This window comes from Dermacentor albipictus, chromosome 8 (genome assembly GCF_038994185.2).
Source record: "Dermacentor albipictus isolate Rhodes 1998 colony chromosome 8, USDA_Dalb.pri_finalv2, whole genome shotgun sequence".
NCBI classification, from domain to species: domain Eukaryota; kingdom Metazoa; phylum Arthropoda; class Arachnida; order Ixodida; family Ixodidae; genus Dermacentor; species Dermacentor albipictus.
This window is the reverse complement of record NC_091828.1, coordinates 5,344,635-5,372,272: the sequence shown is the minus strand read 5'-3', so window position 1 is coordinate 5,372,272 and position 27,638 is coordinate 5,344,635. Positions and strand designations below refer to the sequence as shown.

General features: G+C 47.7%; 1 protein-coding gene across 1 annotated transcript in view; it reads right to left on the bottom strand.

Moving 5' to 3' along the window:
* The window catches only part of LOC135908135 (WW domain-binding protein 2-like), a 180,006-nt gene that overhangs the window by 81,657 nt on the left and 70,711 nt on the right, over positions 1–27,638 (bottom strand). Inside the window, exons 3-4 of the mRNA XM_065439901.2 lie at positions 22,144–22,282; positions 1,318–1,410 (exon numbers count right to left, since the gene is read on the bottom strand). Coding sequence (XP_065295973.2) covers positions 1,318–1,410; positions 22,144–22,282 — 232 coding nt within the window. The remainder of the gene's footprint in view (positions 1–1,317; positions 1,411–22,143; positions 22,283–27,638) is intronic.

The following is a 27,638-nucleotide window of genomic DNA, read 5'->3' as shown; positions in this document are numbered from 1 at the left end:
GCTAAACAAAGACACTGCAGAGGTTGATCCTGTAAACGGTGTTGTTGCCCAGCTTGCGACTTCAAGTGAGGCTGTAGCTGCTTTGGGCCTTATTTCTTCTTTCTATTTGGATGATGTGGCGCCACTGTGCATGAGTTAAGGTTGACTCATTAGATAAGGAGACGACTTGTTTGGACGGTTAAAATTTGGATGATGTGGCACCACTGTGCATGGGTTAAAGTCAACCTGTTAGATAAGGAGACGGCTTGTTTCGATGGTTAAAATTTGGATGATGTGGCGCCACTGTGCATGAGTTAAGGTTGACTCATTAGATAAGTAGACGGCTTGTTTTAATGGTTAAAATTTGGATGATGTGGCACCACTGTGCATGGGTTAAGGTCAGCTGGTTAGATAAGGAGACTGCTTGTTTGGATGGTTATAATTTGGATGATGTGGCGCCACTGTGCATGGGTTAAGGTCGACTGGTTAGATAAGTAGATGGCTTGTTTCGATGGTAAAAATTTGGATGATGTGGCGCCACTGTGCATGGGTTAAGGTCGGCTCCTTAGATAAGGAGACGGCTTGTTTCGATGGTTAAAATTTGGATGATGTGGCGCCACCGTGCATGGGTTAAGGTCGACTTGTAAGACAAGTAGACGGCTTGTTTTGATGGTTAAAATTTGGATGATGTGGCGCCACTGTGCATGGGTTAAGGTCGACTCGTTAGATAAGTAGACGGCTTGTTTGGATGGTTACAATTTGGATGATGTGGTGCCACTGTGCTTGGGTTAAGCAAGACCGCATTGTGGTGTCATCTCCCTTCTATCCTTGTTCACTGGCGCTAAATATGCTTTCCAAGTCAGTTTACGAACACGCCCAACAGATGGCCATTAATCTACTTTGTTTACAGGAACCTCCATGAGAAATTTGACCTCAATCTAAGCATTTTTCACATGTTTTTACTGTTTGTGCCGTTGGCCATTTTTAGTAAGATCATTCGGTCAAGCCACCAACTACAACAGATTTTCGCATAATGAGGCATATAATGCTTTTGCCTTAATCAAAATTTGGCTAATCTAATTAAACAAACAAAAACCTTTGTCATGTACCTCTGATGTACAAGAATGAGCATGCATGTCGTACTTTCTCTCCTTCTGTATACAAGAAGTGGCTTTCTTTAGCATTTGTTTCTGTTGCCCTGCATAAATTTCCTGGTGGCACAACTGAGTAGTACCCACCATAGCCAGAGCAGCTTGCACATGCGCTTCCCCTCAATGACATTTCAATGTCACTCCTGCCATCTTTTCGAAGCCCCGAGAGTGGAACAGCAGTGCTCACCGCTCTTGCCAGCCTCCATCATGGCCTGGCCAAACTCGATAGCGCCGCCCTTCATGAACTTCAGCTTGAAGGTGCACTTGCCCGTCCAGTTCCCTGCAGGCACAGAGGAATAATTCAGTCTATGTGTAGAGTCACTTTTTCAGGCACACGATCATCTCACACGAGTCCAGATCAGGCATTGCTGCACGCATAATGCATGCATGCATTTTGACAGACACTGTAGACAGCGGTAAAGCCGACTATTACTTGTGCATTCTAGTGTGTGGCCTGAAACGGGTGCCATGTGGCTCTACCCCACACATGCTGTTGCTATGCAATGTGACGCGCGTGCCTGTCAGGAGTTAATCGGCGTTGGCACGTGAGGTGTACGCGTGCGAGTGTGCCCTAATTGGAATGAGCATACGGGTGTCCTGCTGGGCCCCTGGGGTTTCATCCAGCATAGGGCACAATTCCTTCTTCAAGAGGATTGAATAGATATAAGACAGGAACCTGCCTATCTACAGCAATAGAATGAGGCTGTGGCGACACATAACGGTGCTTTGGGGTAGTGCCAAGGGCACATGGGCATGCAACAATCAGAGTTATCTTTGAGAGAATCAAAGCTAATAAACGTTCAGTTGCTGTTTGGGATGCGTGACGTTCACTCGCCTTGCTCTGCCGAGAAGCGCATTCCAACATTAGAATAAAAAACAGAAACAGCGCAACACAGGACAAGCGAGTAAAGAGCACAGGACAGAACGCTGACTAGCAACCAAATGCTTGATTTGCAGAAGCAGCATATAAAGACATCACTGAATGTGACATTAAGAACAGAAAAAGAAGGATAAGAAGGATAAGTGTAAGCATATTCACAAGTCGCCACTTGTGAATATGCAAAATGCCTCAAAGATTTTCCGTGCACGTTTTTCACTGTATCTGCCAGTTATTTAGTACTTCTTAAAGATCGGGGTGCAACCACACGTGTTACTGTAGGCAGCCAGATGACTGCACGGGTTTTCGTTTAGTGAAGTGGCATGCTCGCGCAGGCGATCATTAATGCACCTCCCCATTTACCCAATAAATCAACGTTTACAATCTAGTGGGATTTTATAGGCGACCTGCGTTGTACAGTCAACGAAGCCGCTATCATGATTCTTACAGCAACTTTTACATACGACAGTATCCATCCTGTTGACTATTTTGCAAAACCCGCTCAGTTTATTAGCGGCATTGCACACCACCCTCACTCCTGCCTTGGCCGCAATTTTCATAATGTTATGGAAAGCATGGCGTACATAAGGAATGACGGCAAGCCTACATCTCGAAGGTGGTGACTGCATAGTTTGTTTTCCAGCATTTCGTCACTCTTTTACAAGGCCACCAGCAACACTGCACAACACGCTGGGCGGGTAGCCTGATGACATTAGTCTGTTGACTTGTGCTGAAAACCTCTGTTCAGCAGAGTACTCGCACAAACACATGAGAGCAGCTAGGAACATGCCTTAGCGATGCACATTTTATGAGCTTGGGGTGTGTAGATGAAAACGAGAGAAGCCCTTTCTTTGAGCGAGACGAGTAGCTCCAGCACACGTGATGAAGTTTAGAAACAATTTCAGTGTCTAGAAACCTTAACCGGTTATTGGTGGGCTCTTCTGTTGTTAATGCAAAATCCTTCACTATCTCACTGAAGGCGCCTAAAATTGTTTTGGAGGTTAACTCTGTGTCACAAAGGTCAACTGGATAAAATGCTAAAGAATCGTCAACATAGCGGAATATTCTTACGGTCGTCATCTGAAGGCGAGCAAGTGAGCCCCTGTCATAGCGTGCCAACAAAATGTCGATAAATATGGGTGCCAAACATGAAGCTATACACACTCCCTGCTTTTGAATCAAAAGCTTATTGTCATGACAAATGAATGGATTTTAGGTAGTAGGTGAGCATTTCCGTGAAACTGCTGACACTTGTTCCACAGGCATTTTGAATCCTAACTACCCTATGCTCATCGATGCAATCACCTGCTTCCTCTAATATCAAGTTCATCATCAGCCTAGTTACGCCCACTGCAGGGCAAAGGCCTCTCCCATACTTCTCCAACAATCTCGGCCATGTACTAATTGTGGCCATGTTGTCCCTGCAAACTTCTTAATCTCTTCTGCCCACCTAATTTTCTGCTGCCCCCTGCTATGTTTCCCTTCCCTTAGAATCCAGTCCGTAACCCTTAATGACCATCGGTTATCTTCCCTCCTCATTACATGTCCTGCCCATGCCCATTTCTTTTTCTTGATTTCAACTAAGATGTCATTAACTCACGTTTGTTCCCTCACCCAACCTGCTCTTTTCTTATCCCTTAACGTTACACCCATCATTATTCTTTCAATAGCTCGTTGCGTCATCCTCAATTTATGTAGATCCCTTTTTGTAAGCCTCCAGGTTTCTGCCCCGTAGGTGAGTACTGGTAAGACACAGCTATTATACACTCTTCTCTTGAGGCATAATGGCAACCTGCTGTTCATGATCTGAGAATGCCTACCAAACGCACCCCAGCCCATTCTTATTCTTCTGAGTATTTCCGTCTCAGGATCCGGATCCGCCGTCACTACCTGCCCTAAGTAGATGTATTCCCTTACCACTTCCAGTGCCTCGCTATCTATTGTAAGTTGCTGTTCTCTTCCGAGTCTGTTAAACATTACTTTAGTTTTCTGCAGATTAATTTTTAGACCCACTCTTCTGCTTTGCCTCTCCAGGTCAGTGAGCATGCATTGCAATTGGTCCCCGGAGTTACTACGCAAGGCAATATCATCAGCGAATCGCAAGTTACTAAGGTATTCTCCATTAACTTTTATCCCCGATTCTTCCCAATCCAGGTATCGGAATACGTCCTGTAAACACGCTGTGAATAGATTGGAGAGATCGTATCTCCCTGCCTGACGCCTTTCTTTATTGGGATTTTGTTGCTTTCTTTATGGAGGACTACGGTGGCTGTGGAGCCGCTATAGATATCTTTCAGCATTTTCAGCATTTTCAGCTCGTCTACACCTCGATTCCATAATGCCTCCGTGACTGCTGAGGTTTCGACAGAATCAAACGGCTTCTCGTAATCAATGAAAGCAATATATAAGGGTTGGTTATATTCCGCACATTTCTCTATCACCTGATTGATAGTGTGAATATGGTCTATTGTTGAGTAGCCTTTACAGACTCCTGCCTGGTCCTTTGGTTGACAGAAGTTTAAGGTGTTCCTGATTCTATTTGCGATTACCTTAGTAAATAGTTTGTAGGCAACTGACAGTAAGCTGATCAGTCTAATTTTTCAAGTCGTTGGTCTCCCCTTTCTTATGGATTAGCATTATGTTAGCATTCTTCCAAGATTCTGGTACGCTCGAGGTCATAAGGCATTACGTATACAGGGTGGCCAGTTTCTCTAGAACAATCTGCCCACCATCCTTTAACAGATCTGCTGTTACCTGATCCTCCCCAGCTGCCTTCCCCCTTTGCATTGCTCCCAAGGCTTTCTTTACTTCTTCCGGCATTAGTTGTGCGATTTCAAATTTCTCTAGAATATTCTCTCTTTCATTATCGTTGGGGGTGCCACTGCTACTGTATAAATCTCTATAGAACTCCTCAGCCAGTTGAACTATCTCATCCATATTAGTAATGATATTGCCGGCTTTGTCTCTTAACGCGTACATCTGATTCTTGCCTATTTCTAGTTTCTTCTTCACTGCTTTTAGGCTTCCTCCGTTCCTGAGAGCATGTTCAATTCTATCCATATTATACTTCCTTATGTCAGCTGTCTTACGCTTGTTGATTAACTTCGAAAGTTCTGCCAGTTCTATTCTAGCTGTATGGTTAGAGGCTTTCATACATTGGCGTTTCATGATCAGATCTTTCGTCTCCTGTGATAGTTTACTCGTATCCTGCCTAACGGAGTTACCACCGACTTCCATTGCGCATTCCTTAATGATGCCCACAAGATTGTCGTTCATTGCTTCAACACTAAGGTCCTCTTCCTGAGTTAAAGCCGATACTTGTTCTGCAGCTTGATCTGGAATTCCTCTATTTTCGCTCTTACCACTAACTCATTAATCGGCTTCTTATGTAGCAGTTTCTTCCGTTCGCTTCTCAGGTCTAGGCTAATTCGAGTTCTTACCATCCTGTGGTCACTGCAGCGCATCTTGCCGAGCACGTCCACATCTTGTATGATGCCAGGGTTAGCGCAGAGTATGAAGTCTATTTCATTTCTAGTCTCGCCGTTCGGGCTCCTCCACGTCCACTTTCGGCTATCCCGTTTGCGGAAGGTATTCATTATCCTCATATTATTCTGTTCCGCAAACTCTACTAATAACTCTCCCCTGCTATTCCTAGTGCCTATGCCATATTCCTCCACTGCCTTGTCTCCAGCCTGCTTCTTGCCTACCTTTGCACTGAAGTCGCCCATCAGTATAGTGTGTTTTGTTTTCACTCTACCCATCGCCGATTCCACGTCTTCATAGAAGCTTTCGACTTCCTGGTCATCATGACTGGATGTAGGGGCGTCGACCTGTACAACCTTCATCTTGTACCTCTTATTAAGTTTCACTACAAGACATGCCACCGTTTCGTTAATGCTATAGAATTCCTGTATGTTACCAGTTATATTCTTATTAATCAGGAATCCGACTTCTAGTTCTCGTCTCTCTGCTAAGCCTCGCTAGCACAAGACGTGCCCGCTTTTTAGCACTCTATATGCTTCTTTTGGCCTCCTAACTTCACTGAAACCTATTATATCCCATTTACTGCCCTCTAATTCCTCCAATAGCACTGCTAGACTTGCCTCACTAGATAACGTTCTAGCATTAAACGTTGCCAGGTTCATATTCCAATGGCGGCCTGTCCGAATATCAGGTTACTTGGTAATTAATAGTACAAGTCTTTGACATCAACGGAAAAGGCGCGGGAGTGCAGTGGGCACTCACTTTGCAAAAAAGTAGATACTGTTAGGAATGGCCGTACGGGGTGGCAACGTGCCAGCTTTCAGACCGCTGCACGTGTTCCAATCCCACCAGACGGTGCGCACTTGGGAGAACTGCGAATGGCCAGCAGCCACGTGGCGCACGGTCAGCTCAGGAATGTGGTACTCCGCGGCGCCACCCGGGCCAAAGCAGAGTTCTACGAAGCCCTCTGACGTCGGCTCCGGACGCTCAAACGTGTGTGTTTTTGTGTGTGTGGGCTCGAACGTGGGCGCCTTTGTGTGTGTGGGCCGTCCTGCGGGGGGGGGGCGGCTAGTTTACAATCACTGGACGGACGTTTCCGTCCACTGGGACTCCGACCACGGAGACTCCGTCCACGGGGCCTTCGAACGGTGACGTCGAACGATGACGTCGAACTATGACGTCAAGCGGAGAGAATATAAGCAGCGATTGCCGGCTGCTAGAGTGCGCTCGTCGTCGGGAGCTGAGTGCTCGTAGTCATGCTCGAAATGTAGTAGTCAGCTGTGTGCTCGTAAACTGTTTGCTGTATGTTAGTCTTGCGGGCTCCATATGGGAGTCGCGCTAGACTGCCAATGTATCTTGCTTAAAATGTTAATTAGTAAATACTGCTAATAAACCCTGCTCGCCTAGTTCCTGCCAAGGTCCTCCCGACAACTACGACTGCCAAATCTGACAATTGGTTGGCAGTGGTGAGATCGGCCTACGGCTCACAAATTGGCCTACGACTCGGAGACAGCAACGGCAGCTGACGGACGTTGGCGCATGGTGACCGACCGGCATCCTGATCAAGTTGGAGGCGACTTGAGAATGACCACCTCTTGCAACTGACTGGATACGGCGGGGAAGGACTGGTGATATGGTGCTGCTTCAGTGGGTAAGCGTTTGGTTTTGGCTGCAAGATTTACTAGGCTTCAATTTCTCTGTGTTTTTGATTTGCGTGGGTATCGCAACAAGTATTGTGTGACAGCAGAGCCAAAGCTTCAAGTAGCGACCACGGTCCTAATGTGTTTGACGAGAGCTGACCTGTTGTGGTTGTGTGAAGAGATCGAGGTAGACGTAGAGGAGGACTTGGCGGAATCAGAAATACGTAAGGCAATTCTAGAAAGTAACAATGATTCGAAATTCATAGAACAAATGGGTAACCGAATTCTAAACAAAAAATGGGAACAGGAAGCAATTAGGCAAGAGCAGGAAGGATTTAAGCAAGAACAGGAAAAAGCTAGGCAGGAACTGAAAATAATTTCTCAGGAAGAAGGCCTAACAGAAGTAACGAGGCAGTACATTGAGGCATTGAACAAAGAGATTGAAGGTTTTGAGCAGTTAATCGAGCAAAGTCAACAGCGGCTTGAGAAATCTGTAGGCTGGAAGCAGCGAAAATGGCAGGAAGTATATAGCAGATTTTGTTCGAAAGCCGAGAGTAGTAGTACCTGTGAGAATAGCAGCACATTCATAAGTGAACTCGAAGTGCTAGCAGCTAGCGATGCCTTAGTGGCAGCAGAGGCCGTTAACGGCCAGAGTGAGAGCGACGAGGTGCTGTGCCAACAGAGGACTGTAGAGACAGCTACGCCAGCTGCGAACAAATTGGCACAGTTACCGCGTGTGTGCGTCGCATCTCATGGTATCGAGGTCGTTAGCGAGGTACAGAATACTACGGACTTGACAGACGCGAGCACCCATGTCGAGTCAGATCTGCGTGCAGAAGAGAAGTGCCAGCTGGACGGTGCAGTTGAGAGTAGTTCTCGGGATGGCGAGCTCCGTAGCTCACGAGAGAACAACTGCATTGTCCAGGGATCGGTGCGGCTCTCCGCCAGTCTAGGTAGCCTAGAGATGGATGATTTAGTTAAGGATCGTTCAGACTGTGCGGGTAAGAGACCGATCCGGGCCGACGAGATGTGTAACGGCCAGCACGAGGCGCGAGATGACGGCATGAAAGAGAAGTCACAGAGAAAGCGCCGCAGAAAGAAGCGCCGAAAGGATCGGAATGCGGTGGCTAATGTAGCGAAGCCAAAGACGGCGACAGGCGCGAAAAGGCAGGGCGCGGCGAAAAGACAGGTGCGGTCGTCACTGACGATGTTGACGCATCCTAAACGTTCGAGCCACCGGACAAAGTGGGACCGATAAGCATGTTCTGCACGGACGCGGACAAAGGGCACAGGGCAGTTAAATTCCTCGTCGTTCTGTTGTTCTCTTCGAAGCTCAGCGTGCACTACCAAGAAGCGCAAGGTGGCAAGACGAGACCAGGTGGGGAGTAGCGACGCGGTCAATCGAGGTCAGGCTGAAAGCGGGGCGCCAGGACGCAGATTGGCAGGGGACTGTAACGTCTCGGGGGAGCTGATAGTGAGTCAGCCCTTTTGTTGTTCCTGGATAGCCAGAGTAGCTTTAAAACCGCGACCACCTCGGGTACGGCTCAAAGTACGAGTCAGACATAAGCGTTTGGAAAGGGAGGCCAAGAGCGCTTCCGTAGAAATGAAGTGTTTTGTTTTATTTTTGAACATTTAGAAATTTTCGCGATTTTAGACTAGAGTTTCTTTCAGTATGTAAGGTATGAACTCTGTTTATGTTTTGTTTGAGAAGCTCGAGATTTGAAAGACCCGTTTTAAGTAAACATGTAGTATCGCGAGGTGTTCATTAATAAGTAGACAGGCTTTCTTTTTTTTGTGTGTGTAAGTAACCTGAGTGTCAAGGTTATCGTTGAGAGGCCTATAGTAACGCGCGTGTGTGTTATTTAACCTTCTTTTTTATGTTCTTTTTAATTTTCTAAGGTTAAGCGCGTAGATCTTCAGTGAGTGCATGATTTGCACTAAGAGCTCTTAGTTCCTTTAGCGCGTGTCCTGTGTGGACGGAAGAGAAGCAGATTGTTAATGACTCGGTTGTGCTTGTGTGTTAAGGGCAGCCGTATTCCGACTTCTTTAGTAAGCGTGCGTAGAACTAGCCATTAGCAGACGCATTTGTTTAGGGTTCTGCGGTGTGCGTAAGTTATGCAAGTTTGGTTGTTTCTTTAAGGAACGTGTCCTGTGTGGGTTAAAGGAACAAATGTAAGTAAGCATCGCAAGTACGCATTCGGAATAGGGACCACAAAGCTAGCGGGATTGTATTTACGTGCCTGTGGAGTTGGCCAGACGGTTCAGTGGCAGCAGTACATGAGATAAGTACGCCACTGTGATAGGATAAGAACCGGTTGTTTGCTAAGTTAGGCTGCTTAAGTTATGTTCGGGTATTGGTGGTTGAGAGCCTGCAGTTTAGTTCTGTGTGAACCTTTACTCTTGTGCAGCGCGACGGTCAGGTTTCGTCAAACTCGGGAGGAACGTGAACGCTCGCTTTGGCGGCACGAAATTTTGGGGCAAAATTTGGGATTTCCAGTTGAGTGACTTGCATGGAAATTGTGATAGGAAGCCTGGTAGGTTAGCAGCTAATTCCGGGTATTTGAACGCTGAGCGGTATTGTGTTGCCGGGTCGACTCTTCTGTGCCAGTTGTTGTAAGATGGTTGAAGGCATTCCAAGTACGCAGGGGTTGCAGAGAGCAAAGCCATCGTCTTGCTCGCCAGCCATTCCCTTCCTGCCCAGCGGTTGCCAGCGCTGGCCAGGCGAGATTTTCTGGGCCATGAAGGAGCTGTTAGGAATGGCCGTACGGGGTGGCAACGTGCCAGCTTTCAGCCCGCTGCACTGTTCCCATCCCACCAGACAGGGCGCACTTCGGAGAACTGCGAATGGCCGGCAGCCACGTCGCGCGCGGTCAGCTCAGGAATGTGGTACTCTGCCGCGCCACCCGGGATAAACCAGAGTTCTACGAAGCCCTCTGATATCGGCACCGAGAGCTATGCGGCACCAAGAGTTCTACGATGCCCTCTGATGTCGGCTCCGGACACTCGAACGTGTGTGCCTTTGTGTGTGTGGACTCGAATGTGGGTGCCTTTGTGTGTGTGGGCCGTCCTGCGGGGGGCGGCTAGTTTACAATGACTGGACGAACGTTTCCGTCCACTGGGACTCCATCCACGGGGCCTTCGAACGGTGACGTCGAACGATGATGTCGAACTACGACATCAAGCGGAGAGAATATAAGCAGCGATTTCCGGCTGCTAGAGTGTGCTCATCGTCGGGAGCTGAGTGCTCGTTGTCATGCTCGAAATGTAGTAGTGAGCTGTGTGCTCGTAAACTGTTTGCTCTATGTTAGTCTTGCGGGCTCCATATGGGAGTCGCGCTAGACTGCCAATGCATCTTGCTTAAATGTTAATATGTAAATACTGATAATAAACCCTGCTCACCTAGCCCTGTCGCCCCAAGTTCATCCCTACAGCTACGACCTTCAACTCCTCCAAATGGTGGCAGCGGCGAGACCGTCCGACAAATCTTACAATACTTCATGTGGCTTCCGGATGAGGAAAGGGTCGTCCACTTCCAGATTTCCCAGGGATTTTTGCAGGAAAGCACCTAGGAGTCGCTGCCAGGTTCCCTGCTCCGATACAATCACATGAAAAGGGGTTTCCATCTTATGTGTTTTTGCCAAGAAGAACACAGTCAAAGTTACTCCCTTTGAAGTCCTCACAGAGGATGCCAGCTTGGTCAGACCTGACAATTCGCATACCGTTTGGCTGCTTCGGCCTTGAAGTGGCTGCTCAGGACTTGCTCAGCCTTGAAAGATGAACCAACCAGCCCCACTTAACACACCGCTAACGTTCCAACATTGGTGACCTTGAATCATGCCGCAGCATCCAGGCTGGTGCACCAACGTCACCGACTTCGACATTCATGACAGACCCCCCCCCCCACAGTCTCTTCAGTCGACGGTAAGCTGCCCCCTTTTGGAATGCGGACCCTGCACTCTGGTTTATACACGTCGAATCACAGTTTGCAGCATGACGCATCACAACAGACTATAAAATACCACTACGTAGTAAGCAGTCTTCCGCCGGCCATAGCCAGTGAAATAAGGAATTTTTTGCTTGCACTGCCTGCCGAAAATGCATCTGCAAAGCTGAAAGAAACCGTTGTCCACTGAGTTACGCCCTTCGGACCACAGAGACTGCAGCAATAGCTTTGCGGCACGGACCTCGGCGACCGTACTCCTAGTCGGCTCTTGTGGCACATGCAACAGTTGCTTGCTAAACAACAAACACTCTAGACGGAGCAGTGTTTTGTGAACTTCTTTTGTAAAAGCTACCTTCAAGTGTCCGCATGGTCGTCGCTGCATCGGAGCAGAAAGATCTAACCGTGGTCGCCGAGATTGCCGGCCGGCTGGTAGCGATCACCTCGCCCACTTCACTGGCGGCCGTGCAAGCACAACAGTCTTGAGACGAACTTCAAGAAATGCATGACGAGATTTCAAGACTCACCAAGACACTATCAACTTTGCAGACAAGCAGAAGGATGCAAACATTAAGTGGGCCAAACCCACCGCTATCACAACCTCAGCGTCACAATATATGCAGGTATCATCGGCGGTTCAGATATGCTGCGCATAACTGTTCCACACTGCGCGCACACAGGAAGCAGCCGCAGCAAGCGCTGAAGATGACCAGTGCTCCTATGTTGCCTTTGAGTTGTCCCTCAGTATTCTTTATTACTGACCGCAACAAAGGAGTTTGTTTCTTTGACACAGGTGCCAAAGTGAGCATCATACTGGCATCACAAACCGAAAGAAAAAGCCTTAAGGCATCATCACAGCAAACCGTCAATAATAAGGTGACAAACATATAGGCATTGTTTGCTCATGCTGAACTTCGGCTTCTGCGGAATGTTTAACTGGGTGTTTGTAACTACTAAGTCTGCGCCATATTAGGTGCAGACTTTCTGCAATACTTCGGTCTATTGGTCAATGTCTGCTCCAAGTGGCTTCAAGATCCCTTTTGTTTTGGAGCAGTACAAGGCAAGCAATGTTGGCACCGTCCTCTCAGCCCAACCTTGCTCAGTCTGTCCGGAGAAATGTACTTCACTGCCATAATACAGGAGCTCTCAGAGCTGACACGACAGCTACAGGCATTCGGCAAAGTGAACCGCAGGGTTCAACATCACATCGAAACCACAGGCCCACCGGTCTATGCGCGGCCACAGCGCCTTTCCCCCAAGAAGTCGCAGCTAGCATGGCAGGTGTTTGCCCACATGATGGAACTCGGGATAGCACGTCCTTTGTCAAGCCCATGTGCATAACCTCTTCACATGGTCCCCAAATCAACGGAGGGTGATTGGCGCCCTTGTGGGGACTGTCAAGCACTGAACCGAGAAACCGTACAGGACCGTTACCCAGTGCCACACATGCACGACATGACCTCCCGCCTACACAGTGTTAACATATTCTCAAAAATGGATCGCGTACAAGCACATCATCAGATACCCGTAGCACCAGAGGATGTTCCCAAGACTGAAATAACAATGCCATTTGGAACGCTCGAATTTTTTCGGATGCCTTTTGGCTTACGGAACGCAGGCCTAACTTTTCAATGGTTCATGGATGGTATTGATAGAGGCCTCGACTTTTGCAAGGTTACCTTCAAGTGTTCGCATGGTCGTCGCTGCATCAGAGCAGAAAGATCTAACCACGGTCGTCGAGATTGCCAGCCGGTGCAGGCCTCCTGCCTGCACGGTGTTAACATATTTTCAAAAAAGGATCTCGTACAAGCACATCATCAGATACCCATCATCAGCAGGACATCCAGGTCGTGCAGGCCTGGATGACCTGCTGATGCAAAGTGCGTGCAAAGTGCGTGCTTGGGGTACCGTCGCTATCATTTTTGGGCAACAGCATTTCAAGCACGGGAGTACAGCCACAGCAAGTCAAGGTCGAAGCGGTACGCTGGTTTCCACAGCAGAAGAACATCCGCCAGCTTCGAGAGTTCCTGGGACTCGTACATAGGTTTGTCCCAAAATGCATCAACATCCTTCACCCTCTCCTACAGTCAACTTGCGGCATCAGGAACTAACGCAAGTGCCATTCAGTTGAACAACCAAGCCATACAAGCATTCCATCAGATTAAGGAGGTTCTCGCAAATGCCGCTCTGCTCGCATACCCACAGCCGAGTGTTCCTCAATGTGTAATGGTGGACGCCTCCGACGCAGCTATTGGAGCCGTATTGCAGCAGAAATTGAGCAGAATGTGGCGACCAGTTTCCTTCTCCAGAAAATTAAGCCCGTCCGAACAACGGTACAGCACCTTTGGTAGGGAACTCCTGGCCATATGCGCGGCTATACGACATGTAGAAGGGTGAGAATTCTTTGTACTCAAGGAACACAAGCCGCTGACCTATGCGTTGCGTGCGATGAACTCAGATACTGGTGCACACGTGGCACAGGAGCTCCGCCAGATATCATACATCGCAGAAAATCTGACGGGTATACGCCATGTCAGCGGGGCGGACAATGCTGTTGCAGACGCCCTTTCGAGCAGCTGTCAGTGTGCCAGTCTGCCGTCTGCCGTTGCTGTCAGTCTGCCGAGCGGCGTTGACTTCACCACACTGACGACTCAACACAGTGACAGTGATTTGAATCATCTACTGAAGTCTACAACCACCGCCTTGAAGCTGGAATGGTTGACTGAACCCACAGGATCCGTATGCTGTGACATGTTCACAGGCAAGGCCAGACCGTTCGTGTCCATGAATATTCCCGCAACATTTATGAATTGCTGCACAGTGTTTTGCATACGGGGATTGAAGCCACTCAACAGCTGTGCACAGCGAGGTTTGTGTGGCCGGGAATAAACGGGGATGTCCGACGCTGGACATGAGAGTGCCTCGCATGCTAGCACTCCGAAGTGCAGCAACCTACTGTGACCCCCTTGGGATCCTTCCCTGCACCAGACGCTCGATTTGCCCATGTACATGTCCGCATTGTGAGACCATTGCCCACTTGTCAGGGGCAAAGCTATTTGCTAACTTGCATCAATCGCTTCCCGTGGAGGCCGGAGGCCGTCCTCATTCCAGACACAGCTGCTGATATTATTGCCCGTGCTTTCATCTACCACTGGGTAGCCCTGTTCGGGGTACCATCAACAGTGACTGCGGATTGCGGAACACAATTTGAATCTGTCCTATTTGCGAACATCCCACGGCTTCTGGGAACCTCCCGCATCAGAAGTGCCTACCATCCCATCAGCAACGGTATGGTGGAAAGGTTCCACCGGCAGCTGAAAACTAGCCTGACGGCAACTGCGAGTCGCAGTTCGGTGGAGGCACTGCCTTTCGTTTTGTTGGGAATTAGGACGGCTCTGAAAGCAGATATGGGGTGCTGCTCGACGGAACTGGCATACAGAACAACACTTAACCTTCCAGGGGGAGTTTTTCCCTGACAGTAAAGAAGCACATGTCCAGGCAAACGCCAACTACACCCTGTGACTGCGGGACATCATGAACAAGCTACAGGCTGTCTCTCCATGTCCGCCAGCAGCACGGTTTGTTCACGTGCACCATGACTTCTCTTGCTCTCACGTGTTTGTGAGGCACAAAGCCATACACTGTCCACTCTGACATCCGTATGATGGGCTGTTCAAGGCGGTGAAACATGGAGACAAGCACATTACGATCGACAGAGGTGGCCATCACGACGTGGTTTCGCTTGACTGTGTAAAACCAGCACACGTGGACTGTGACAGTGAAGTACCTGCAGCACCTCGAGCTCCATCACCACAAGGACCCCGACCAGACCAGACAGAAAAGGCCCAACAAGCCGTGAAAAGATTCGTGCGGAGTGGACGGTAACCACAGCATGTCATATCAGTGCACCCATTGTTCGCGCACTCACTAGGAGGGGAGTACTGTGGCGACGCATAACGCCACTTTGGAGGCAGTGCCAAGAGTGCATGCGTGTGGAACAATCTGAGTTATCTCCGAGAGGATTGAAGCTAATGAAAGTTCAGTTGTTGTTCGGGACGTGATGTTCACTTGCCTTGCTCTGCCAAGAAGCGCGTTCCAACAAGGCAAACAATGCTTTATGTTTATAAAACAATCGGAAATTCTAAGAAATTTTCCAATGTCGACGCATCCTTAACCACAATGTCTAAGCAGCTATGGTCACAATTTACTACAAGGAAGAATGTGGGAATTGAATTCACTTATTGTTTATGTTTGTTGTATGACAGCCCCATTTGATTCAGAGATGCACCCTCAAGTATGCTTTTTAGCGATTGTGCATTAGCTGCCACAACCAATTACAGGTGTGCAAATATATGGCCCTATTTTACACGGTGAGGAGGAGTCTTGGGCAAGAAGCACAGCTGGGCAGCAGGTTCCTCGGCAGCGGCTGAAAGCTTGTGATGTTTCTTTAATGGCCAAAAGTAAATGAATGGCCACATCTATAAAATACAAGTTAAAACTACAGTAAAACTTGGTTAATTCGGATTTCATGGGACCAAAATATTGTCCAAATTAAATGAATGTCGAATTACAGATGGTATCAAGAAAATAATAAACACATGCTTACTACATCAACACCGGTTTATTTACTGAATGAATTGGCCAATCCTGCTTATATTTTGTGCAAAAGCAGTGAAGCAGCAGCAATTATTATCATCCCGTGACTAATTAGTGCCTGCAGCAGCAAAGGCCTCGGACTTTCTTTGCAGTGCGGCGGCAGCACAAGACCTGACCTGCGTCTTTATCTGAAGCATGCTATTCACTACTGCGATCTCACCCCATTCATTTTTTCGCCCTTGTGCCAGCCCGCAACTACATTTCATCCTCGACAGCTTCCACCATGTTTGACAGTGCACTAATTCAGAAGAAAACCACTACAGTCAAATCTCAATATAACAAACTCTGTTAAATCAGGAATTTAATCAATTCACAGTTTTTGTTTCAGCAGTAAAAATAACTTCACAATTTCCCAGAACCCTGGTAGATAGTATTGCCATGAGCATAACAGTTGGCTGTGTAGTGGGTTTGCCGCTTCTGCAGAAGCTGAGGTCGATGACGATGAAGACGCACTCTCAGTGAAGGTGTCGGACGAGAACTGTCTGTGTCCATTAGATTAAACTTAATACCTTTTGTCATATATACAGCAACGCGACTGGTGGAGGTGCTGGGTAAACTGCTCTGTGCACTGTGACCAACAAGAAGCTCCCAACTTAGATCTCGACACCTTCGACGCTGACCTTCGGCACAGCCGGCAACAACTAGGATTACCAGCAGAACTGGAACCCCTCTCAGTAAAGTGCACAACTATGACAACCAGTTCAATGAGTAGCCAGACTAGAGAGACCACCACTCCGCCTGCTCCATGGATTTTCAACGCGCCGCGAACCCCAAGGTCGTTTCACGGTGACGCATTCGAGGATGTTGAGGACTGGTTGGACCACTACAATAGAGTTGTCATTGTCAATGAATGGGACGACCACCAGAACGTCCGGTATGTCTACTTCGCCCTCGAGGACTCGGCACGCATCTGGTTCAAAAACCATGAAGCTAGTTTGGCAACCTGGCAAGATTTTTGTAGCCAGCTGCGCAATACCTACAGAAGTTCAGGCTGGAAGGAGCAAGCAGAACATGCTCTCAATTTTAGGGATCAAAGACCAAATGAGAGTCACCATGTTCACTGAAGACATGTCGTGGCTGTTCTGGCGCGCTGATCCTGGAATGACAGAATAAAAGAAAGTACGCTTGTTGATGCGGGGCGTGAAAGAACCGTTGTTCACAGGTCTATTGCGCAAACCACCAGGTACCATAGCGAGATTCCTCAACAACGCAACAACAATGGAGTGTATGCTACAGCAGTGGTCATTGCAGTATGAGCATCCAAACAACTCGACATCTCTCGTCGTCTATGGCCACCCCTGATTTGACTACCCTAAGGGAGCACGATCGTATGCTCGGAGCTGCAACATGTTTATGCAATGTCTCCTCAATCCCACATGACTGCTTTAAGTGATGTGGTTCGCGAAGAGGTTGGGCAGCTGGTACAACCGCTGGCCGTACCGCCTGACGTACGCTAAGCCCTAAGATCTATGTTGGCAGTCGGCTATCTGGCCCGCCCACCCACGCAAATAATGGCGCAGCACTTCTCGAGCCCTCAGTACTTTTCCAGCCCTCTGCCTTCCGCAAGTCCAAGTCTAAACGTGTGGCAATCCAGTGTTTGGCACACTCCAGACAAACAGCCACGCTGCTACTATTGTGGTGCAGCAGGTCACCTATGCCGCAAGAGCACATACAGCCAGATAGGCCTTCCTGGGTTTCGCCCAGATGCACATCGACCCCATGATCGTGAGCGTCCCCGAGCAAGAGTACTTGGTGAGTTAACAGACCTCAAGTCTTCCACGGTGCCAGTGCCACCCTCCATCTCCTCGACGTTCTACGTCACCTGGCCAACACTTGCCATTCGTTCATGGCATTGGGGACCGATCCATCAGGTCCCCAAGCCCACGGCGGGAAAACTAGGAGCAGCGACCTCCGGGGGGCGGGGCCGCTGTTGACGGATCTATAAAACATCCTTCTCCTCCAATACGCCAGCCGACAGCCAACGATTGATTCCCTTACTCTGCATGCCATCGACTACAGAAGTGTTTCCGCAAACATCCCCATTCAAGTCGACAACTACTTGGTCACTGCCTTCGTGGACACTGGCGCCGATTATTCTGTTACGAGTGCCGAACTAGCCACTGAACTGAGAAAAGTCACAACGCCATGGGACGGACCAAGCCTTCAGACAGCAGGTCGTCATCTCTTGACGCTGATTGTGAGATGCACTGCCAGGCTCTAAATACAACAGTCAACGCACGCTGCTTCGTTTATTGTATTGCACGAGTTCTCGAGGAAAGCCATCCTTGGGATGGATTATCTTCGCGACACAGTGCTGTTATCGATCTTCGGGAGCCGATTACAACATTTTGCAACAACTATGCCCCAATACTGCAAGATAGTAACATGCGCAAAACAACACTGCATGTTGTTGATGACCCTGTGACATTCCAGCCACGAACTAGTATGTTTGTAAATGTTGAAAGCGAGTGTGACCATAATAGCAGCGGCATCGCTGAAGGAAACCTGTTGGTGCTCTTTGCTCGAAAAGTGTGTCACCTGCGGCATTATTTAACTGAACCGCTGAATACTGAGCTTTTAGTGATGAACTTCAGCAGCGAGTACCAACACCTGGTAAAGCAAACGGCTATTGATCACTTTCAAGATATTAGGGATGCAATAGGCACTACACTTGCTCAGCTTTCTGCAACCACCAAGAGTGATGCCGTGGTTGTCAGTACAGTCGATTAAATCCTGAGCTGTCAACCACACAGAAAGAGTAAATACAAAGTATTTTATGCATGTTCAGTGATTGTTTTGCATCCACATCAAAAGTAACACACACCCCTATCGCAAAGCACCATATAATAACGAACCCGACCGAACGTCCCCTGCTTCAGCATGCCTACCGTGTGTCATAAAAGGAGCAAGAGGCGATTCATTGTCAAGTGAAGCAAATGCTAGACAACAATGCAATTCAACGCTCAACCAGCCCATGGGCATTGCCCGTCATACTTGTCAAGAAGAAAGCCGGCACTCTTCGGTTTTGTGTGGATTACCACAAACTGAAGATGGTGACGAAAAAAGATGTCTACCCTCTTCCCCGCATAGATGACTCTCTAGACCGCCTTCGACACGCCTGATACTTCTCCTCAATAAATTTAGGCAGCGGATACTGGCAAGTAGAAGTTGGCGAACGAAATTGCGAAAAGACTATTTTCGTAACTCCTGGCAGCTGTCCGAATTTAAGGTGCTGCCCTTCAGAGTATGCTCAGCTCCTGCGACCTTTTAAAGGATGATGGACAACGTGCTGTCAGGTCTTAAGTGGGAACCGCGTCTCGTCTATTTAGACGACGTAGTTTTTTCTCGAACATTTGAACAACACTTGCAGCGACTTCAGTCCATGTTCCTTGCAATTTGAGCTGCGGGCTTGTCATTAAAACCTGAGAAAGGCCATTTTGGTTAGCAGGAACTTAAGTTCCTCAGCCACATTGTTAGTAATGAAGGTGTTCGGCCAGACCCAGAAAAGAGTATGGCTGTTGCCGCATTTCCACCACCAGCCAACAAATGTGACATGTGCTGCTTCTTGGGCCTCTGCTGATACTACAGACGTTTTGTGGAGAATTTTTCCAAGATCGCAGAATGCCTCACTCGTTTACCAAATGGGGATATCCTGTTTGTTTGGGGCCCGGAGCAGAAAGCCACTTTCTTCGAGCTTCAGCGGCGCCTCCAGACACCACCCTTACTTGGGCACACTGAAGATGCCGACACTGAACTGCACACAGATGCTAGCAACATCGGCCTCGATGCAGTCCTTGTGCAGTGGCAAGATGATGTTGAACGTGCTATCGCTTACGCTAGCCGCACCTTAACCTCTGCCGAAACAAACTCTTCTACCACTGAAAAGAAATGCTTAGCTGTCTGGGCAATAGCTAAGTTTCAGCCATATTTACACAGTCTTCGGTTCAGAACGGTTGCCGACCATCATGTCCTTTGTTGGCTAGCCAATCTAAAAGACCCTTCAGGACGTCTTGCCAGGTGCAGCCTTCGTATTCAAGAATTTGATGTAACAATCGTCTACAAGTCTGGCTGGAAGCACAATGACGCTGACTGTCTTTCGTGCGCTCCACTTGCAACGGTGTCAAGCGATCCTGATGATGACGGCCTTTTCCTTTGCGCTGTCAATATACGACTTGGCTCAACGACAGGGGGACGATTTAGAACTCTGGTAACTTATCGACTATCTTGAAGGCCAAAGTTTGCATCCTCCACAGATATTCATGCGTTCACCATCTTCGTTCTGTCTCCGCAACAATGTCTTGTATAAAAAGAATTTCCACCCATCAGTGACTGGACAGCCCTTGTAGTTCCGTCTGTGCTCTCCAGCGGCGACCCTAGCCTCCAACGGAAGCTGGTGGATCATGCCCGACGAGCAGTCATGCTCAGTGGTGCCCTGGAATAGGGGTGCCAACCATGCAGGCCGGAGATCGTCATCAACCAATAGAAGATAAAGCATCCAAACCGACCGCTGAATTACTCTTTCTAGAGTAATAAAGTTTACTTCCTCCTCCTCCTTCTCCTCCTCCTTTTCCTCCTCTTCCGTCCATGCTGCGTGCCAATATTTTGTCCGCCTGACACAATGAGCCCTCTTCAGGCCATTTGGGATTCGCACGTACCTTGGCCCGAACTTGACAATGCTACTACTGGCGTAAGCTTGCTGAGGAAGTCGAGCATTATGTGAAAACTTGCCACGACTGTCAGTGCTGACAGACTCCACCTCAGCGCCAAGCCGTTTTCCTGAAGCCTGTTTTACTGCCAACACAACCATTTCAACAAATTGGCATGGACTCGCTCGGGCACTTCCCCAAGTCTTTTGCTGGCAACTGCTGGTCGTGGTTGCACCCGATTGCGTGACGCGATACTGCGAAACTGGAGCCTTCCAGCAAGCCACTGCCAGTGACGTTGTACACTTTTTCATCCACGACATAGTCCTCCGACAAGGTGCACCAACACTAGTCATTACAGATCGTGGTGCGGCTTTCACAGCTCAGATGATGCAAGATGCCATGCTGCTTAGTAGTACAGTTCATTGCCAAGCCACTGCATACCATCCTCAGACCAATGGTCTTATGGAAAGGTTAAATAAAACAATTGCCGACATGCTTTCTGTGTATGTTGACAGCGAACACAAGAACTGGGACGATGTGTTGCCTTTCGTTACATTCGCATACAACACTGCTGTTCGAGAAACTACTGTGTTCACTCCTTTCCGCTTGCTCAACAGCCGTGAGGCAACAGCCATGCTGGACGTTGTAGGGGTTGAAGGACGGACTCCGGGATGGAGACAAAACTTGGGAGTATTTATTCTACATTATGTACAGGGAGGTGAGCGTCAATTAACAGTCGTACAGACATTACGGGCCGGCAGCAACTCGGACGCTGCGGCCCGCGGCAAGAAGTTCGAGAGAGGTGAATCAGGGACTGTCCCAGAATGCTCAGGTCTCTCTGGAAGGCTTCTTATAAACCCTTCGAGCACTGTAAGTCACGTCATGTTTGACCAATGGGAGAGTCCGCTCCGATGACGCCACTTTCAGCCAATGGTAGGCGCCCGTGTCGCGGTGTCACACCTGGCGGCTCTCTGCGGTCTTGCCTCGCAGACTGGCAATGCACTTCTAACGAGGAGAAGGGGAGGGCTGCTCATGCTCCATTGTCCGAGGCCCACCTGCTAATCCCGGCGGCGCACGAACTTGTTGGCACGTGAACTTGTTGCCTTAAACTTGTTTGCTCGGCAGCTCCTCTGGAATGTGCTTTCCTGCTTCGGCATTCCTCAATTAGCTGTGCTGCGACTCGAAGTGGTTTGGGGAACTCGGAGTAATCGCAGGAAACAGCTCCATATCTAACAACGTCATGCTCCTCCCCTAACAATACAGACGCAGAGGAATTTACCCACTTTGCAGACACAGCTTGCAAGCTTGCACACGAGCGAATCCAGAATCACGAATCCATAGAATCCCTTGTCCATAGAGCCCTTGTCGCACTAAAATTTACTTGACTTGTTCATACAAAGAACCTCAGACGAGTGAAAGTGCCGCGTGCCTCCACCACTGCCACCTCCAAGAACATCAAGACAGCTGCTAACACTTACGTAGATCAGTTCTTGCCCCTGCTCTCTGTAAAGCCTTTGGCCGAATGAGATTATGAAAATAAATAAGCAAATATTATCTGAATTTGTTCATTTTTTCCACCATTCGATGATATGATTCGACCAAACACTGTGTTCACACAAGGGTCAAATAAACGAAAGTCGACTGTGCAACATTTTGGTTGCGAGCACAAGCAGTGCATTGTGGCTGCTGGCTACACAAGTGCCTTGGAGGAAAACAGGCTCTGACCTGGCAGGTGTCAACACGACTAGGGAAGCGAGCCCCGTGTGCTTACCGTTCTGCTCAGCCTTGACGATGCCCTTGATGTAGTTTGCGCCAAAGATGGGTTGCTCCAGTCCGAGGTTGCTCATAGTGAAGAATGGGAAGCTGAATGACTGCAGGAAGTCCTTGCTGTTGCTGCTGGTGAACACCATCTAAAAATGGGCAGACACAGTGGGGACTGACATTAGCTACCAAGTTATCCAAACAAAAGTGTTAGAGCAATGATCACAACCGAAAATTAGAGGACACTTAAGCTTCACCCATTAAGAGTGGAACGTGATAGCATTCAAAGATCCCCGACTGCTTTTGACGCGTCCTGGCAACTGCACCTTGTGTAACCGTAATGTTTACCGGGAAATGCTGGCAGCGAATGCTATGCACAAAGGTGAGCTTTCTGGTAGGAACGCGGCTTTTTGCATAGGCCATGATGCAGTGGTGGCAAGCACCATCTGGAGGTGTTGCAAAGACACGGGCCTTTATTGCCTCTGAGATTCGCACGCCTGCGCATGCGAATATAGGAGGCTATGGTCGCTTCATGAATAGTAGTAGAAATGCTGGAAATGGGGTTTGTGTTTTGAGTTTTCCACGTAACAGAATTGTTTTCTGGTACATTCAAAGTACAATCCAACCCTACCATGTCTGTAGGTTTTGTGTAAGCTGTATTTTATGATTTTTTCTGACATATTTTACCCTGAGCAATTCAATTAGTTTGGTAACTTCCTTGCATCACATAGAGGGCCTGCCTGTGAGGTTGGATATGCGTGGGTCGAAATAATTTTTTGCTGAAATGACGGTCAACGCTGGACACCAACACCACATTTTCTGCGACACCGGGCCTTTAACATTTTCACGCTAGAACAACAGCCAGAGATGGTAAGCTGCAAAGATATTCAGTTTTTGGAGTAGGCTGTCAAACACTGTAGTGGCTGGACACACATTCTTAGAAAACTGCATGTTATTGATTTATTCATATCATAAATAAGCATATCGAGGAGCCATTCATTGCAAATATGTTGTTTTCAATGAAGTATCATTTAGTAAATCAGTGGCCAACCGTAGAGTGCAAGCACCTTCACAATGTCAAAATTCTCCAAGGCTTGTGCCGCAAACAAAAGCTTACACGTGCGGGAACATGAAGTCCACATTAACTCTGTTTGCAAATAACTTGAAATAAATTATAACTTTATTTTTTGCACTACTGCATTTACAGTGTAGCAACGTTGAACTATGTCGCAATTACATAAAGGGAAAAGTGGTCCTGCTGTTGCAAGCATACAAATTCTCGCAAATAACATAAAACTTTAACACACATTGGCCTTACTTTGTCTTTTTTTTAGAGTGTGAATGTTTTTCACTTTTGTTTTTGTCTTATCTAATTGTTGTCACCAGTTACGTGTTACCTTTAACAATGCTGCATATCCCACCTACGTAATACCCTCCAATGGAGGGTATTACGTAGGGTATTACGCCTTTAGGGTATACTGAATAAATAAATGAATAAATGCATTGACCTCTTTCACAAAGATGCCAGCATGGCCTCGCAACCTTCCACAATGGTTGTCTGCATTAAAATAGCTATCAAAGGACTACTGCAAGAAAATTTCACTTTGGCTGAGTTGGTTCTAAATGAATACTAGTACCGAAGCACCGTTGTCAAAACTGCAAGGTTGGTAACAGTCTCATTTCTTCTTATCAGTAGCCTCTGCACAGCAGGTGAGCAGGTGACACATGCAGTCAGTGGTTTGTGGTTACGGCGTGCATACCCTGACCTCCAAGGTTTCTTCACTGCATCGTGTACAATGCACAATCTCGGAGGTTGTGCCAGTTGACACAATGGTGCTCAACATTCCAGGTTCAGTCCCATTTATGGCAAGCAGTAAAGTGTCGTTCTTTTTGTAGTTTCGGCATCAAGAACATCTATTATATATCTGCAAACTTTATGTGATGCATCCACTTGTATTTGAAATGTAAAACCTTGCATAAAGGACACTCTGTATCTGCACCAACTGGGCTTCTTATGCTGCCCAAAAATTTTGGTGCAGATAGCCTGCAAAAGAGCATGCAGCCAACCCCGATTTCCCCATCCAAACACATGCAAAATGCAGAAATGCTGTTCTGAGACAACTGCCAGAATGATCTGCATGAAATTTCTTTCATTTGAGGAAGAAAGTGCAATTCTAGAAAACACAGCAACCAATATACTTATTTAGGAGCTCAATATTTTATAATGATTGCTGAAAATTCGTAGGTACAAAAAGAAATAGAAGCATAAGCTTCACAAACTGGTAAAATATATAACCTTACAAATTTGTAAAAACAAGAGCTCACATGTTAGAGCATTTAAGGTTTACAACTTGTGTGTTTTATTAGTACGTACATCAGTTGTTCCAAACTCCTACCCACAAATTATCGGTACATTTCAAAGCAGTACTAAATATATAAATTTTGCCTAATTTAGATGTTATTTTAGGTTCAGTTTACAGAATTATGATGTTCCCGGCTGTGGGAGGTCATAGGTTCAATTGCCACCGTCACCGCGCACCAACCTGTTCAAATGGGCACACGCGTAACCCAGCCTAGCGTTCAGCTTTCTTCCGGGGCAAATACCCTTGGGAAAGGAGTCTGCACTCTAAATTTCTGCTGAAACCCTCGCGAGCATGCACGCACGCACGCACGCGCACACACACACACACACACAAAATAAGTCTGGCGATTCCATAATGCTAACTTCTCAATAGATGGTTGTGTGGCATCAGGCTGAGTTAGTCACAAACTTGGTACTCGAGTTTTCTGAAACTTTATTAAAATTTTAGATTTTTTCTGAAAACATCTGCAATATAAATTGAGCATGCACCTCCTAGAGTTACTCGAATTCTCCCTTTTTCTTTTAAATGCAAGAAAGTTTAATCGAAATTGGGGCAGTGCTTGCCAAGAAAACACCATTCCTGTTGCGCTCACATGCCGAGAGCCAAGATTGTATTCAGTGGAAGCAAGGAATTGCGTTGGCAACACTGCAACAGGTGTGAACCTGCTGCCTCCTAGTGACAGCAAAAGACAATAAAATGGCCAACTACAGCCACTGTGGCTTTTTGTTGCGTTGCGCCACTTACGCATACCTGTGTTGCATCAATGCATCCTCAACCCATGCTACGCTATAGTTCCCGTGTACTTAAACAGGAACGCCCGTGCTAAAGCTTGCTTTTAAAATGGTACTGTTCACACATAAGCACCCATACAAGGCTGCATGGGTATTACTAAATGTGAACAGTACTCATAACAGGTGCATGTAACCAAAAGCGTATCGTTTCGGGAATTATGGGAATGCCTTTGCTGTGGAACAACAACTGGCAAACAACTGGCAGTGGCTACTGCCACACTGAGGAACGACAATACAAAAGTGGCGGCCACAAAGCAGACCGCACACTTATGGCTTATGTATGTCTTATGGCTTGAGAGTACATGCGGTGAAACAATGACGACACCGACTACCTGTGCAGCACATCGCTGACAAAAGGAGAGCACAGGGTGGCGGCGGCAGGGAAAGAAAAGAGGTAGAAGAGGTAGTAGGCTCGAGGGCAGCAGGAGCAGGAAAAAAAAAAAACTCGTTCGACACAACATTCGAGGAGCCAAGCTATACCAACAGGCTGCTCGGGTGAACCACTGGACAACCTCCTGACCGTTCGTGTTCCTGCGGATGTCGGTGTCCTGTGTGGTTACCACCTACTCGCGACTGTTCCTGCCGAGTACTGTTCCTGGTCGATTGGACCTCTCAACATTCCTGAATGTTCGGGCCACCGCCACCGCTCACCCAGCAGTGTTTCAGCAAGTTGACCCGCTACGTTCTGCTTAGCAACAAAATCGCCCCGTCACGGGCGCATGCTACTGAAGATGACGAGAATGTGAGTGCGAGCAAGAACTTGTAGCATAGAGACTTAGCATGCATGTGTGGCATGTATTTTAGTTACTGCGCGACATGTACGCTGTTCTGTTTGTATAGCGCAAGATAGAGCGCTTAGTCCTAATATACCTTTTTACCAACCTCAATGTCCACGGCTCCATGCTTCACCACACCGGATGTCAACAAACGTGATGGTCCACAATCTTTACACTACATTTTTGGCATCCGTGACAGAACCAAACCCTCCTGAACACCTTTTGAGAGTCTCACTTTGTTTATGTGCAGTGGCCGAAGATGGATGGCAAAAATGAGATAGGCCTTGGTAAAGAGTTGGAACTGACAGGAAAGGCACTCCAGCAGTGAATAGAGAAGTGTGGGAGAGAGAAAGTGAGTGATTTGCCTTATGCCCCAACCACTGGCACGCGCTGGAAAGCTTCGGCGCGCGCCGAAGGGTCAAATGCGTCAACGCGTCGGTCGCAAACGTGCTGAAGCGGAACGTCGCGCAGCGATTATGCCTTCTGCCGATGCTTGAAGCACGACCTACTGGAACTCCAGACCTGCACAGATATCCGGCTTCTATGGGAGCAGCTTGCGCCCACTTTCGTTCAACCGACTGCCGTAGGTGGCGCTTTTATAACCTGTTCGTCTGCTACGAGGTGGGCTGTTGTGCGGCGTTGTAAGTAGTACGGCAGCTGTTGTGTTGCCACGAACCGCTTCTCTAGTTGACGATTTTTGCTAACACAGTGACAGAGATGTCACAAGGCTTTGATAGGTCACTTGGCTCCAAAAGTTGACTCACCGAACCTAAAAAATGTCGGAGCGTGTAGTCCGCTGCTCTCTAAAATAGCGTTAAATAGCCGCTCCCACTGCCTTTTTAAAGGAGATTATTATAAATCCCATTGTGTATAGAGTTCGCAACGTACCCAACAGTTTCATTGTACACGTTGTAAAATTCGCGTCTGCGCTCTTTAGAAACTTGAAGCCACCGTAATGTTCGACGACAGAACGATTACCACTCATTTTAACTCTTAAATGTCCGTGAATGCGTCACGAGCTCAAAAAGTGAATTACGCACACAGCTTCACTGCGTACGTATCTTCAGCACCACCGTTATGCTGCCGCCGTACTACGCGGAAAAGCTAGCTTTACAGTTTGAAAAGAGTTCCGTGACACGATTTTTAAGGCCTGCACTGCAGCACGTTTTAAAGCATTGGGATCGCTTAATTTTTTGCGTGCTTTCTACTGCGCTAGACATCCAACGATATTAAAAACAAGATATGCTCACCTTCCCTTGAAGCAGAATCGATCAGACTGTTGCACATATCGGGTGGAGGACTTACTAGTGATTACTTTTACCAGATCATCTTCCTTTCACTACGGCACACAGTAGTAAATCCTAATGTGATCTACGACATTAGGCTGTCTGTAATCAACTAAAGAAAGCTAGATTATCCTATGAATCTTTTTAAACAATTTTTCCAGTCTCTTAAGGAGGCTAGGAAAGGGAAATTTATGCCGTTGATCTAGCATTGCAGCGGCCACCTATGCTCGTTGTTTACATTTCTTGCACCGCTCATCCTCTTCTAGTTTCACTATTCAAACGCAAAGCA